This window comes from Centroberyx affinis, unplaced genomic scaffold, assembly GCF_046629955.1.
Source record: "Centroberyx affinis isolate AG114_WGS23_722 - 3 ecotype Tasmania unplaced genomic scaffold, CSIRO-AGI_Caff_v1 ptg007379l_1, whole genome shotgun sequence".
In the NCBI taxonomy this organism is placed as follows: domain Eukaryota; kingdom Metazoa; phylum Chordata; class Actinopteri; order Beryciformes; family Berycidae; genus Centroberyx; species Centroberyx affinis.
The window spans coordinates 49,417-64,638 of NW_027283722.1; the positions used below are offsets into that span (position 1 = coordinate 49,417).

At 43.3% G+C, this 15,222-nt stretch overlaps 2 protein-coding genes across 4 annotated transcripts; both read right to left on the minus strand.

Moving 5' to 3' along the window:
* Positions 1 to 42: 42 nt before the first annotated feature.
* Positions 43 to 6,812, minus strand: slc8b1 (solute carrier family 8 member B1). Of its 3 annotated transcripts, none has more exons than XM_071513609.1 (15): positions 6,389 to 6,812; positions 5,612 to 5,764; positions 4,969 to 5,021; positions 4,342 to 4,399; positions 4,031 to 4,136; positions 3,728 to 3,895; positions 3,005 to 3,118; positions 2,839 to 2,907; positions 2,587 to 2,717; positions 2,234 to 2,375; positions 1,959 to 2,080; positions 1,514 to 1,667; positions 1,310 to 1,390; positions 1,114 to 1,178; positions 43 to 929 (listed from the first exon to the last, which is right to left on the minus strand). In XM_071513609.1, the coding sequence occupies exons 1-15, from the start codon at positions 6,545 to 6,547 to the stop codon at positions 738 to 740; spliced, it is 1,767 nt and encodes a 588-aa protein (XP_071369710.1). In that variant the 5' UTR covers positions 6,548 to 6,812; the 3' UTR covers positions 43 to 737. The 3 variants fall into 3 exon arrangements, with proteins under 3 accessions (XP_071369710.1, XP_071369711.1, XP_071369712.1); XM_071513610.1 differs by having other exon boundaries at positions 2,839 to 2,914; positions 3,000 to 3,118; XM_071513611.1 differs by having other exon boundaries at positions 2,996 to 3,118.
* Positions 6,813 to 7,468: 656 nt separating this feature from the next.
* LOC139639529 (acyl-CoA dehydrogenase family member 11-like) lies at positions 7,469 to 15,169 on the minus strand. Its single transcript, XM_071513637.1, has 15 exons — positions 15,070 to 15,169; positions 13,272 to 13,567; positions 12,130 to 12,353; positions 11,781 to 11,880; positions 11,552 to 11,669; positions 11,075 to 11,217; positions 10,732 to 10,884; positions 9,680 to 9,774; positions 9,467 to 9,566; positions 9,166 to 9,306; positions 8,974 to 9,066; positions 8,749 to 8,862; positions 8,469 to 8,640; positions 8,036 to 8,102; positions 7,469 to 7,921 (listed from the first exon to the last, which is right to left on the minus strand). Exons 2-15 carry the CDS (start codon positions 13,548 to 13,550, stop codon positions 7,807 to 7,809), a joined length of 1,914 nt encoding a protein of 637 aa, XP_071369738.1. The 5' UTR covers positions 13,551 to 13,567; positions 15,070 to 15,169; the 3' UTR covers positions 7,469 to 7,806.
* Between the last annotated feature and the right edge of the window lie 53 nt (positions 15,170 to 15,222).

Genomic DNA, 15,222 nt, shown 5'->3' on the forward strand with positions numbered 1-15,222 from the left:
CAGCAGGCTACACACTGTGATATTGATATCATAGCGCACACAGTAACATCTGTCAAACTAAGACCTACAAATGTAAACACTGAACCAAAATTATTTAATCAACACAGATATACCAGTATGTTGAGACACAAAAACGTGTTTCTTTCCCCAAAAGCAGCTCTGTACAAAGCCAATTTTAACATTACTTTTGATTCACAGCACATTTGATCACATTTACACTGATTTTAAATATACCCCACCCATTTCCACCACTGCTCTGTTACTGGACTGTTGTAGTTAAGAACAGTCATCCCAGTGTTTTAACTCTGGGCCGACACAGCTCCAGTCAGTGCAAACAAGAAGTTGAATAAAGGCACAGTGTGATTAGCTTCAACTCTCCCTGAGGAGAAAATTCTTGTTGGCTGTTTCAAGCCACACACTCGTGTAAAAATGATCAGAGCCCTTTTCCACAAATAACGTTTTTTCTAATACATTGCTGAGCCGTACCCTGAAAAAAAATAATCATAGTTTGTCATTGATTTCCATTAAACCAGCTTGGTTCCAGGAACCAACCACAGCATGGCTCTGGGCAGTGGAGATGAGCTGTAAGTGTATTGTTGATTGTAGTATGAATAGTGTAGTATAATGTTGTATAAGGTGCCATCTGAAAAGTGTCCCACTCAGTGTAGCCTCTGTTCCAGTGTGGCGATCTGTATTGTAGGAGGTCTGTCCCTCAGTTCAAAATGGCCTTTCAGTGTCTATACAATGTGGATCTTGCCAAACTCTGTGAGCAGTGCAATGAGAAGGAAAATGGCATAGAAGACGATGAGGAAGATCCCGTAGGTCCGACCCAAGTGGAACCGGCACAGTGGAACGATCACGAAGGACAGAACCAAAGACAAACCCAGAGATCCTGCGAGAATCCACGTCAACAAACCCTCTGGTTCCAGCTGAGGAGGGGAGAAGAAGAAAAAGATGCATTATATTGATGGGTGCCAAATACAGTTCAGTCTGTACCTCATATGAACACATCTTGAGCATTTGTGACTTTTATGTTTTTCTGTACATTTGGCCGATTCTGTCTAATGTCTAGTGTGTGGATTATAAAAAAGTGATGTATGTGTGGAGGAGTACCTGCACTTCAGAGTGGCTCCTAGCCATCTGCATCAGACAGCCCAGACCCACACCAAACAACATGTCTGATGGAAACCCAGTCAAGGTCATAAACAGTCATATGCAGTCAGTTAGTGTAATGCATGTCCAGAAGATATATTTTCATGCCGACACACACACACACACACACACACACCCTATATGAAAACAAGGATACTGAAAATGATGCCTCCAAAGCAGGCGGATATGGCCATCCGTGGGTATCCCTGGCGCGCAATGGTGATGTCAGAAAAACAATCTGAAAACAAGCGTATACAAAACCTGTCTTGAACAAGTTGGCAGTGGGTTGCTTCAGTTAATTATAAGCAAATCTATTATATGTTTAGGTTCTGTAAGAAAGAGTTAAGCCCATGCATATCACCTCCTATGCTGTTGCCCCAGGCCAGCAGAGTCAGCCCCAGCACAGTGTTGCTGAGACTCAGTACCACACCGAGCATGTGCAGAAGACTGACCACCTCTGAGGCTGCTGTGCTGATCAGCACCGCACTCACCACGAAACCCAACAGAGCAAACAGCTGGAGAGAGAAAAACACGAGATGAGACAAACTTAGAATCATGTACACATTGCACAGAACATGTTTCATAATCACAGGGCTGAAACTCATGAAGGGTTTCACAAAACACTGCATATCCAGTTTAAAAAATGTCGACTAATGTTCATTGCTCATTATTTTAAAATCATATATAAATCCTCTAATATGTTGCTGATATGTAAGAAAAGGGCTGAAGGTGGCACTTTTTTTTTTACCCTAAATAGTGCATATCTTGCATATTTTGGGACAAAACTTTAATTTCCAGATACTTACTGGGTGATAGGTTGGAGGACAGTCATTGGTGGTGGTGCAGAAGACAATGGTAGACAGGAAAAGGCCCAGGAGAAGAGTCAGCAGCCAAAGGGGAAACTCCCCTTGGATCTTATAATCTCCATCTAGACAGGGGATGAGAGAGGGGAGGAGATTAAAAAAAAAACCTCTGATAACTGGCCTTCTCTGGCGAGGTAATGGTTTAACAATACATGTCATCTGACCTGCACTCTCTTTACCAGGCAGGTGACCGACACAAAATGGAAGACTGGACTTACATGCTCCAGACTGGAAGGTGAGCACACACACCAGCGGAGCAGTGACGAGGTGGAGGCAGTTTAACGGGCGTCTCCAGTTCCTGTCGTCTTTATCAGGGTCGACCACGGGGATACAGAGCAGCAACAGAACCTCTAGCGGCGTCTGGTGGACAGAGGAGACAACTGCAGCTCAGCGAACCCAGCACAGACACAGCAGGTCAGCAGTGTGTGTTGAATTCTCATAACATTTCATAAGATTTCGATTGGCTTTTCACTGCTTTGTCAGGGTGTATATCTCTACTCCGGGGACTCAGGCTACTTGTATCCGTCCGCTGCTCTCTGCCCCTTTGCAGTCAGCTGTTCCACACACACACCTTCAGTACTTTGAGGACTCTCCAACTCCAGGATTTCCTCCTCCACTTCCTGTTGTCCACTGGGTTCAGAGAGCTCAGCAGGATCTGACTAGTGGACTCGGAGTAGGGCAGAAGGGGCCGATACTCTGCCTCTGAAACACACACACACACACACACACACATATACATACATGTTATAGTACTGACTAGGCAGAATAATCCTGGCATATATTAATTTATATGGTTCAGTATACAGCAGTGCAGCATTCCTACCATAGTCCTGCTGGATCGTCCCATTGGTCAAGCAGGGAACTTCATCATCTGAGTCAGACGACTGGAACTCTGTAAGAAAAAATATTATCACTGACAGTAGTAGTAGCTCACCAAATCTTTTGTGTGTGTGTATGTGTTTGTGTGCATGTGTGTGTGCGTGTCTCACCAGGAACGTGTGTAGCATTCCGAACAGTCACATTCGCCGAGTGTTTCTGCCAGTTGTAGATGTACGCACTGATGATAACAGTCAATACATACACCACATACAGGCCCAGGTACCCTAGAAGAAGGAAATACACCATTCTGACGCTCAAAATGCTAAGCAGTCACTGTGTGTGTGTGCGTGTGTGTGTGTCAGGGTCAGGAATTAACAGGGGCTCGGGGCAACAATGCCCTTGAAAGGTGATAAAATGAAATTAGATGAAATGAATGGCCATGAAATTAAAAATGAGGGGGCAAAAAATACCCAGGATAATTTGCCTCTTGTGACTGGGTGATTCTTTCCAGTGTGTTCTGGACAAGAAAAATTGGGTATTTTTTAAAATCAGAAAACAGCGAACGCAGCCTAAAGCAGTAGATGTCGCCATTATTTCCACAGCCAACAGGAGAAGAAAATGCCGACCCCACACAAACTACTCTGGCAAAAGACATACAAGAACCAGTATTGAAAAAAAATAAAAATTTGCAATGATGGACTGGTTGGGGTCAGACAGAGGGGAAAAGAAGTGTGGGACATGTGGTATATTATGATTTAAAATTAAAAAAAATCGTGGTCATACAAATTGAGTGTTACTTTGCCAAAATGCAATGCAATTTCATTTCTTGCCCTGTGTGTGTGTGTGTGTGTGTGTGTGTGTGTGTGTGTGTGTGTGTGTGTGTGTGTGTATACCCAGTGCTTCTCCCAGTGATATGGTTCCTCTGAAGAGGATGATGAAAGTCCAGAACACAGCCGCCATGTAGAAGATGACATCACGTAGAAAAGGGCGGGAGGCCACAGTGAAAGGCTTGACCAATGACACGCTGCCTGCGACTACCGTGGTAACAAATATACCGGCTCCTATGGAGAGAGAGAGAGAGGATGGATCAGAGAGTGAAAAAGGACAAAAAGTATCCACATTTAAAAGTTTGTTGTGTTTATTAGTGTTAATATGTGTGTGTGTGTGTGTGTGTGTGTGTGTGTGTCTGTGCCTACCGAATAGTGCTCCAACAGCCAGACCAGCAGTGTGTGGGTGGGAGAAAGCCGCCACAGCACTGAAGATATCAGGAGCTCCATTACCAAGAGCCAGAAATGTCACACCCTCAGCACACACACCAGTCAAGGAAAACAGGAATTAATCAGGAAAAAAATGTAATGAAAAATAATGAATGACAGAGAAAGAGAAACTATGCTGGTCAGTCAGCAAACCTACTGTTTTATGCTGATTGCTGCGGAAGCACTGGTATCACGTTATCAAAAATCATAAAAATGAGGAACTGTTGATTCTGGTTAGAGATAAAGGATACGGCCACGTTGTGAGTGAGTCGCAAACTAGTAGAGATGGCCGAGAGGTTGGGACAGAAACTGAAGGGAAACAGAGAAAAGCACAAAGTGAGCAGCTAAACCAGGAATACCTTGAACAGCATCCCCCAGATAAAAAACATTTTCATAGTTCAAAACATTTTATATTTAACATAAAACAGGGTCTGTTTACCTACCAACTACTGTGCATTAGTGTTCAGCCTATCTGTGTGTATCTGTATGTGTGTGTGTGTGTGTGTGTGTGTGGACTAGGGGAAGGGTGGTGCTGAAAAAGCAGAACTAATTTTGCTTTCTTATGTAGAAATCTCACAACTCAAGTGAAACAATGACTAAAACTAAACTCTCACTATGGTCACGTGACCAATCTCCATGTGACTAGAATGCTGTCCCAAAGACTGCACTCACTATGTGTGTGTGTGTGTGTGTGTGTGTCTGGTGCACTTGCAGGCCTGTGAGTGTGGCATTACACTTGGCTAAGCCGAATGTAATCAATGTAAAAGGATGATTTACACTAGCCATTAAGGTGCTGCATTCACTGACATGAAAAAGGAACCAGAAGAATTCGTCATTATGGCACACACATAAATACTGGCAACAAGAGAGAGACTTACAACTTAGACGCAGTGAGTCCAAGAATAATGAACAAGAAGAAGAGCCATATAATCTGTGGGGAGGGAGAGGAAGACAAAGAGGGTCAGACAGACTCTTGTTCTGCTCTCTACTCGCACTCTACTCTGGATAGAAGACAGAAGTGCTGCTCCAGTCTGCCGGACTCAGACAAGTCGCTCTTTGGCAGAACAGGCAGAATAAACAAGAAACAGACTGGAGCTAACACCCTGATAAAGACTGTGTCGGTCCTGTTCTCACTCTATGATGTAGACAATTTAATATAGGCTTTTTTTTTTTTTTTTTTTTTTTTTACATCTGCTTTACAAGCCAAAAGGCAACTCAAAAACCTGTTTGTTGCAGTCACTCCCATTTTTCAGTGTTTCAGTGTGAACATTTGATTGGTTCTGTTGCCATGAGGCAAATTCACAGCGTAAATCCCCATGCAAATCCATTATTTAGCAAACTGGGAAATGACTGAGCCTATTAAACAGAAGTTTGACAACTGCAGATTCTCCCTCAGTGCCGTCAGCTTCCTCATGACGGGCTGCTGGAGCTAAATTTTATGCTGCCCCAAGAGAACTGTGAACACACACATATATATACCGTATATATACACACACACGCACACAAATACATGCGGCTTACACAGAGAGTGATGGTGAGAGGTGTGAGGTTTGGAGGAAGCAGGCAGAAGGCCAGATAGAGGTAGCTGATGAAGCCATCGACCAGGCTACAGTCTGGGGTGTCCTTCACAAACGCACAGCGCTCCGCAGCACTGAGGTTCATCACACGGTCACACTGGAACACACACACACACACGCACACACACACACACACACGCACACACACACACACACACACACACACACACACAAAGAAGAAAGGAGAAAGAAAGATGTCAGTGGTGTTACGTTTTCCTACTTACTTTTCTATGCTCTTGCTATTCAAAACTATTCAAAATGAGGAACAGTTAAATTTCACGGTTTCTTCATTCACTAGAAGTCAGTAGAATGAGAGATGGTGTAAGAGAGATTATTCTGATCAGAGGTTTCACTCCGCCCCTGAGTTTATCTGCCCACTTTCAGCATAGACAGACAGCAACACACTTCTCAGATGAATCCCTGAAGCAAAGCCTTCATCAAATGTGGGTCTGTTTCTGAACTGAAGGGCTTTGACATAAAAAAAAAAAAAAAAGCAGATCTAAATGGCCACCTAAAGTAAACCCTCTGGACTGTGGGTTGCTAACCATGTGACAGCTGGAAAAAACTGACGACCTGCCAGGTTCAAGGGATATTGCGCAATGTTGTATCACATCAAGCCAGTAAACAGCTCCTAAGACAGTCTCTTTATACAGCACACCTGACACGCAAATTAAAATGTAGGCCAATGACTTCACATGATCTAATTTGCTATGCCACAAACCTGGTCGGTGCTGCTTTGGGACATACTTTCCCGTGTGGTGTCAGAGTACAGCCAGGCTACTCCGACACCAGGACGGGCTGTAGGGACATGGGAGCCTGAAGAAACCTGCTGGTGACACGATAACACCAGCAGAGCAGACAGCAAAACACCTAATGCCATTATTCACTTTATCCGGGAGCCACCTCCATTCCTGTTTTGGAGGACTGTGCGATTCCAGGCGAGTGTAGTCCTGTTAGTCCTGACTGTCGACCGTGTTGTCCAAAACTCAACGGCGCCAAACGAGCAGCTGTGACAAATCCTCTGGACTGTTTGACGAAAACCACTCGTGTGTTGTTGTTTTTTCACCCTCTTTAAATGACGGCTTGTCCAAATCCAGTGTCCTTGTACATTCTGTACACAAAAGTGCACTACATCGAAACCCCACCTACTGTTTGCCTTCAAAGACTTGTGCTGCCTTCAAGTGCTCCTCGTAAACTGATTTTCAAGTTCAGCGAAAATGAACATCTTCAACATGGGATTTTTGGATCCCGTTTGTCAGTCGATCTGTTCCTAAAATGGGTGAAATAATCTAAGTAGAAATTACATATGACTAAGTTATTACAGTATGTTGACGCGTTACTGAATTTGTAAATAATAACCATTTGTACAGTTGTTGCGTTATCTTCGCTTCACAAAACAGCGAAATGCTGGAATGCTAAGTATGGCTAGCGATTTTAGTTTTTCTTCATTGCAGGTTCAAAACCAAAACCAAAACCAAAATCCACCTCAACAAATAAAGAAATGTTGCCCTTGGGAGCCTGAACCTCCGACTTTCCAGGTTGTATTTACCATTTTGTTGGGTCGTCTATGTGTGCTCAGCTGGTAATAGCTATTTTTCCGACAGCACTTGAAGGCAGCATTAATGTCAAACGCCCCCTGTTTCATGCGCATCATTCAGGTCTCTTACTGACCTATGTCTTTCTCTGGTTTCTTCCTGCTTCAGGAGCCTAATAACTGGAGGAACGATCCTGATGATAAATGTGAGAAGCCTGGAGTCCCGATAAATATATCGACTTCATTTATTGACTTTGTTCAAGCCCCACCAATAAAAATGTAGGTATACTGCAAAAATTGTGACTCTTAGTGTCATTTTTGTTGCTGACAGAAATGCAGAGACTTTATATTTAGATTTAGAAGTAAATATCATGCTTAACAAATCACATAGATGCTTCAAAAGAGAGAGAATGAGATAGGCTGTATTACAACACATACAAAACACAAGCTTATTCAGAAAGGAACCATATCTTTCACAAAGGATGGGCTCAATCTTCTACAAAATTTACAATGCTATGATACAATAACTACATCTACAACCGTGTTAGACTGAAGGCTCATCAACAGCAGATCAAGTGACACATTTTTCCGTGTTCATTGGACATTCAGTTTTGGATCGGCTGGTCGTACACCAACGCAGCATCCAGTGGTGGAGTGTTGGGACTGTACCAGCCTCCAGCCTTTTTGGTCACCACTGGACACAAGTCCTGTTCACACCACCTGTTATGTTGGTGATACAAAGATTTACATAAACAGGGGGACTTGATAATGGCACCAGTAAAAGATTTGATGACTACGAATGCAATTTCTGTGCTTTTTTTTTTTTTTTTTTACCTGAGAGCAGCATAAGTATCAGATGGAGAGGCTCCTTCCCATGAAGCATGGTCAATGAGCAGGGCACCTGAAATAAGCATATAATTAGTTCACAACACAGTGGGGAAGAGAGGTGCATTTAGTTACATATCGTTTTAACTTCAATTAAAAGATTACATGCTTCTCTATGGGTTGAGGTAATTCTATGACCCTTGGGCTCATGAAACCCTTTCAAAACACGTTGAATACACTGAAAAATGCCTGGCCATTGAGCTAAAAACAAGGTTGTTCTGGACATTTATATATTTTAGTGGCTCACTTTCATTGTTATTATGTGTGATGATCATATGAAGGTATAAAGAATCTGGGTTTGTGTGTGTGTGTGTGTGTGTGTGTGTGTGTGTGTGTGCATGTGTGTGTGTGTGTGTGTGTGTGTGTGTATGGCGGTAGCTACCCATGTAGATGCGAGCCAGGCTGTATGCCAGGTCTCTAGCTGCCAGCTGTAGGTAGCTGGGTGGTTTGGCAGCTGCTACTTGTACAAACTCCCCCAGTCCAGAGAGGGCGCCATCTGCTGCTTTCACAGCCGGGGCCAACGAGGGAACCCTGGAGGCGCCTGCCAACAGGGACTACAAGGAGAAGAAAAACAAGTGCGCATCACATTCCTGTGCAACTCTGTCATAGAATAACATGACATTATAGTCACTGAACTGGTTTGAGAGGATATTTCCCTGAACCCTGACCTTTGTATGGGTGAAGTAAGCCTCAAGAACCACTCCTGAGCTGCGAGCCACACAGCGCAGCACGTCCAGGGACAAAACATTCGTTGTGCCTTCCCATATACTCAACACCTGACAGAGGGAAACAGAGACGGGTTAGCATGAGACTTGGTCCCTGGAATAAGGCAGATTTTTCCCAAGCATATAGCAGTCTTGTCATTCACATCTATGGTATCACCTCACCTGTGCATCCCTAAGTAACCCAGGCAACCCTGTGTCCTCAATGTAGCCCTGCCCACCAAAGCTCTCCAAACCCTCGGACACCACAGCAACCGCCTGAGACAAAACACAAAGTGTAACGACTGGGAAGAACCAGCATCACCGCAGCCAGTCGACAGTTTACCATGACAGAGTGTGTTTGTATGAAGCGTGCACCTGTTTCCCAGTATAGAGTTTGAGCACCGGTGTGAGCAGGCGCAGGAGGTGTGTATCCAGCTGGGTCGCCATGCCAGTCTCCTCCCGGCCCAGCAGACGACACACATCCATCACCAGCAGGAAGGCTCCACGAGTCTCCACCTGTCAGTCAGGGAAGACAGAAGCAAGCATGGATGGAGGATAATGGAAAAAATAAAGACTTCATAAGACTTTGGCTAGAATGTCTACAATTAGATGTTCATTACATTTAGAGTGTTAAGTTAGTGGGCATCTGTTGAGTGAATTCGGGCAGCCAGCTTACCTCCATCCTAGCAAGGGTCTGCATGTGGAGTGGGTGGTCTTTAAGAGGCTTTCCAAAGGCTGTGCGACGAGAGGCGTAGTCACGAGCCAAATGGACCACCCTGTCAGACACACACACACACACACACACACACATTATTAATCAGCTTAATCAGATCACACTTTTTCAAACTAGTACATCATGCTCAGTGCAGTAGTAGTATAAACATCCTGCCTTCTCATGGCTGCTGCTGCAGAGACACTGTTGTGGATCCTGGTTACTGTCAGCATGTTAGCTATGGAGGCCACACCTCTTCCTTCATCTGAGAGCTGTGTGTATAGTGGAGGGAATAAAGATGAGAGGGCGTATGACATGTTTTTTGTATACACATAGCAAGTTATTCTATGGTAAATTCTTATCTCCCAAAAAGCTTATTTTTTGAAAACAAATCAGCTGGAGTTGTCTCAGCAGAAAATTTAAGTCTTGGGGAAATAGCATTGTGTCTTTTGCTTCCGTAATTTGACATATTTGAAACAGGATGTTGCGGCAGGACATAACACAGAGAGGGAATGTTCAAAAGTGCTCAAGAGTTCAAAAGTGCTTTGCACATAATCTTGAGCTGTCACAAATTCTAGATACTTAAAAATGAATAAATTCCAGCCACCAGGACACAGCCATGCCTCTTAGAAAAAAGAAACAGGATTTTTGGGGCGTGAACACCCAGAAATCCACCACCATATCATGTTGTCACTCATATCAATTACAAGTGACATGTTTTATATGAATGAAGGAGCAACATTAAGTAACCACTACAAATACACTGTTTTCTAGGAAGTAATTTTGATATAAAAAATATGAGAAAATACATATTTTGTAATTTCTGGAGGCTTTTATTGTGAAATAGGTGCATCTTATGATATGGAGAACTGGCAAAACGGTAAAAAGGTATTTTTCTTTCCATTGTGACTTTTACACTTCTCAGAATGACTAGAGAGGTTTTGCTTATTCCCAGTGTAATGATTCTTTAGAATGAACACAAGTGAGGTGCATCTGACCCAGTGTGGCTTCCCAGTAGCACAGGCATTGTGATTTACTGTATATTTCTGTATGTTACCCAAATATTCTGCCTATGCAAGCGGTGTCCAATTGTGCTTTGTTTTGTATATTGTGATAAAGGAATTTCCAACTGCAATGCTAAAACCAGTACTACTACAAATTATCTACATGAACCAGAGAAAACATCCACAGTTTATCATCATTGTGATGAATGATGATATGTAACTGACCCTATGTGCTTGCAGGCCATCCAGCAGCAGCTCAGCTGTGGGCATCTGTCTGGTGCCCAGCTTGTCCTTCAGCCTCTGAACCTCTATACCCTTCAGCTTGCCCTCCTGGTCTCGGCTCACCTCCGCATAGAACAGAGACAAACCCCTGCTACCCTGTGGAGTGGAGACATGCACGCATACAGTGTACATTATTATATTCTATCTGTATTCAAATAATCATGAATATTCAACGCTATAAAACTCTGTGTAATCATCCAGATTTTGAGTTCTTTGGCTCCCAACCTGCAGATTGAATAAACCTGTCAAACTGAGTTTTCTTCCACAAAGGTAAAGGGAGCAGTACCGGTGTGGTTGCTCCCTCTCTGTCCTGCACTCTGGCCAGTGTGAGAGTCATGTCTGCGTCTGTAGCAGAGGTGAACCACTTGAAGCCATGTAGTTTGTATGAACCGTCTCCCTGGGGAACAGCCACCGTCTCTGTGCCGCTGGCTGAAGAGATGCAAGAGAGGGAGAGGCAAGTAATGAGTCATTACAGTCCTGGATCTACTGTAGTTCTGCACTACAAAGCCAAAGAGCAGCAACTGTGCGAGTACTGAAACTAAGAAGAATTTCCTCAAAGTTTAACTCCTGTAACGACAGTGAAAGTATTGTCGACACAGAGGCAGACTGTATATCATTTAATAGCATTTATGGCTAGAATTTTTCTTATGAAATCTAAACCTTTATCTTGAGACTTTTAAACACAAAATGTAGCTACTGCTGTTTGCCTTTGCAGGGTGGAGTTCATAATAGGTAATAAAAAAAAAAGTGTGTTACTACTGACCCACGTCAGATCCTCCCCTTCTTTCAGTCATCCACTGTCCAGATGTCCAGAAGCGTTCAGGGTGACGAGTGGTCAAACGACTGTAGGCTTCATCTACTGGCCATGACACACCTAGGGACTACACATACACAGAGAGAAAATCTCAAAATTAAATTCACATCAGCACTGTTATTCTCAGCATCACTAATTGCAAAACTCAGCTTCGGATGATGTTTTTTTCCTGACACACCTGGATGACTTTAGCAGCTCCGTCAGTCATAGCCAGAGGACAGGTGTAGAGACCAGAGGAGGGAGAGTAGATGTACAGCTTACTCATTTGGTACACACGGCTGGAACGCACACACACACACACACACACACACACACACACACACACACAAAAACACACACACACACATACATCACAGATCATCAGCATGAGGTCTTGTATGTTGAGTCTCAATCTTGTCTGCTAACAATTGGATATGAAAATAAGGGAGATTTCTATTTGAATTAGTCATATTAAAAACTATAAAATCAAACTGAAATAAAAGAGATATAAGCTGAAGTGAAGTAAGAAAGAGCAACGGTCTCCTAACCTCCATTCCCCAAACGGCCTCTCGTAGCCAATGGCAACCAGCCCTTCCTGCGCTGACAGGTCTTTCATGCGTCTCCAGGCCGGCGAGGTCACGATGTGGTCCACTCTGTGACCCCAGGGGTCAAAGTGCACCAACCGCGGAGGAGTCACCTCACACTCACGACCCCACCCGTCCACCTCGCTCGCCACCCGCTCTCCAAATGCACACAGGTCTGAGAATGCTGCCTGTGAGTCAATCAATCAGAAGTTCACAATAACAGAAAATAATGAAATATATTTCGATTACCATCAGTTGTTGACATGGCTTCCATGCTCTACGTCAATGATTCTCAACCTGTTACGTTAGGACCGTAATTCAGTCCACATTAGAGCCACAGACCCCCATTTGATGAGATTTTGTCTCTTGGACCCAAATCTGAGAATATCTTTATTGTTAGATATGATTTTGTCCAGAATCGGTATTGTAGGTAGAATGATAACAGAGAAACTATGATCAAAACAGTCATTCTGTTCACTTCTTGTAAATGAAATAATGCTGAAGTTTAACAATTCATCAGTTTGCTGGGGACCCTCTGGAACCCCCTCAAGGACCCCTGGTGGTTCCCGGACCCTACATTGAGAAACACTGTTCTATGCCACTAAACGACTCTGTTTCTGTCAGCCCTACTACTTGGATCAGGCTGAAAAATGATCGAGAGACATGGTATCCAAGTCAATAGGACTCTGTTCTTGCTTTTTATAGGTTGTTTCCTCACTGCTCCTTGTCTCTGTGACTGTCTCTCTGCTGGGTTAGATGTGTTATGTGTTTTAACTCTTAATGGTTTAACTGTTTATTGTTTTTATAATGTATCTAATTGTTTTGTTTTGTTTTGTTTTATTGTCTTGTATAATGTTCCATTGCTTCTGCTCCTATTCCTTATTTGCGGCTGTCTTAGCCAGGCCTCCCTCGCAAAAGAGATTCTGAATCTCAAGTGGACTTCCTGGTTAAATAAAGGTTAAATAAATAACATAAGTCTCAGCAACTTGAGATACAAAGATCCTAACTTTCGTATTTACCACAGTGTTGGGTTGTTCATGTGCATTCAGTTCATAATTCTGACATTTCCGACAGCACTTGAAAGCACCCCGGCGCTCCCTCCTCACCTCCTGAGGCAGGTGTCTCCTCAGGTATCCTCTCAGCAGGGCGTCCTCCAGAAAGGGGTTCTTCAGCAGCGGCCTGTCCTGGAAGAACGGCCCTGTCCTGGCTCTGGAGAACAGCGGATGGCCCTCTGCCTCCCACGGAGGGTCTTCATCGGGTCTTGTTGTGCCTGGCGCAGCTGCACCCGCTGATGTGATGTGTCTGAGCGGCCCTGGCACCCCGCACAGCACCCTGGGACGGCCTGCTGCTACATGGCGGCTCAGGAGGGCTGAGCACACTGACATGGCTCAAGACCTAGAGACTGAGGTGAGACAAAGGGAGTCAACACAGTGTTTTGTGATTAAGTGTTTAGATGTGTATAGGCAGTCAGGGAAATGGACAGATTTTACTGGGGGGACACTCTTGTATGGACGTCCTTTGTCTGTAAGTTTATTCTTGGGCAGTTTCAACTGATTAAACCAGATTTCTGTAAGTCAATCCTCACTTCTTCCTTTAACAATTCTGTCAAATTGACAATATTAAGTCTTTTGACATGTGTGTATGTGTGTGAGGGAGAGAGATTGATCAGTGCTAAAAATTTGTTTTCTTGCGGTCTTGCTCAATTTATTTCAAATATCATACTGTAGACTCACAGTGCAGACGGCACAAGCCAGAGAATAATTTCATCCCTCTCCACTCACAACTGGCATGATAACTATATTCACAATCTTTAAACATAAACACCCTCCCAAATAAAAAAAAAACAGCACAATGTAATATTACAATTTCGTTTTGTTTTATATAACAGTTATCAGCTATGAACCAGAAAGGTCTTCCCTTCCCTTCAACCACCACAGCATACTGAACTGTAGCCTACAGTACAGTCACAGCCAGAACCACAAATCATTTTATCCTCCACCCACAATTGGCTTTTTAAGAGGTATAATGATAATGCTTAATTGATGAGCTCATCTAATTACAGACATAAACTCCCTTCTGAAGCCAACATTCAACAACATGTAAAATCTGCAGCTCCGGAGACAATGAATGTTTCCAAATGAGGCAGAACAACACACACCGGGGAACAAAACTAAGACACACCGCCAGGGGAAACACATTATTTAGGGGATAATAATGTTTTCACAACACCGGCCCATTTCCAGTCAAAGATATCCTTCTGGGCCAGCAGCATTCAGCCCTTTCCCACGGGGGCCGAATGTATGCAGGTTTTCATTCCAGCCACAGATACCATTTTGCTGAATAAAAATACGTTTAATTTGGACAATGGAGTAAATTATTTTTGTGTAAAATCTGCACACATCATCTGCTTTTCAAAAACTGAATTAGATCCATAAGATCACATCCAATCGATCTTCTTAATAAAAATGTCCATGACCACACAATCAGAATTAGGCTACCATTGCACAAACCGACAATTTACTGTTTTTGATTCCCATTCAAAGTGATGCCCATTACAAATAAAATCTTGATTTTTTTTCTTCCCATTTCTAAGATTTTAAAAGCAAACTGTAGGCTAATAGGGATAGGCGAGCCTGAGAACACAATATTATCTATCCAGGCTTGTGATCACAAATGTGGGTCAAAGTTCGTCAAACAGTCGAGTCCTCTGTTGTTCTTTCTTTGCTCCCAGAGAATACACACTTTTGGCCAGAAATCATATTATTTGAGTTATAGCCTAATACTGGCAAAAATGTTTAATTCAAACGAACTGTTAGTCTTGTTTACTCTGCAATATAAGACGCTGCGATGTAAGGTAAGTTATAAAAAGACAAGTTATAAAGACAGCCAAACATTTAACGTTACCGAGGTAAGGACCCGGCCAAACAATCACAAGGCGCTGTTGAGCCGTTTGAATCAGTAATTCAATCGATCACATTTAATCACCTGCAAGTCAAACTTAGCTACATGCAAGAGAAATAATCAGAAAGATTTTACTTTACGTTATAGACCGAAGTG

Coding starts and splice junctions, on each gene's coding strand:
- LOC139639529 (XM_071513637.1), bottom strand. CDS start 13,550: ATGTCAGTGTGCTCAGCCCTCCTGAGCCGCCATGTAGCAGCAGGCCGT. Junction 9,775..10,731: donor ATGGCCTGCAAGCACATAGG/GTCAGTTACATA, acceptor CTATACACACAG/CTCTCAGATGAAGGAAGAGG. Junction 8,641..8,748: donor TCACCCATACAAAGGTCAGG/GTTCAGGGAAAT, acceptor TTCTCCTTGTAG/TCCCTGTTGGCAGGCGCCTC.
- slc8b1 (XM_071513610.1), bottom strand. CDS start 6,547: ATGGCATTAGGTGTTTTGCTGTCTGCTCTGCTGGTGTTATCGTGTCAC. Junction 1,391..1,513: donor CTGGGGCAACAGCATAGGAG/GTGATATGCATG, acceptor GCTTGTTTTCAG/ATTGTTTTTCTGACATCACC. Junction 1,179..1,309: donor CTTTGGAGGCATCATTTTCA/GTATCCTTGTTT, acceptor GGTTTCCATCAG/ACATGTTGTTTGGTGTGGGT.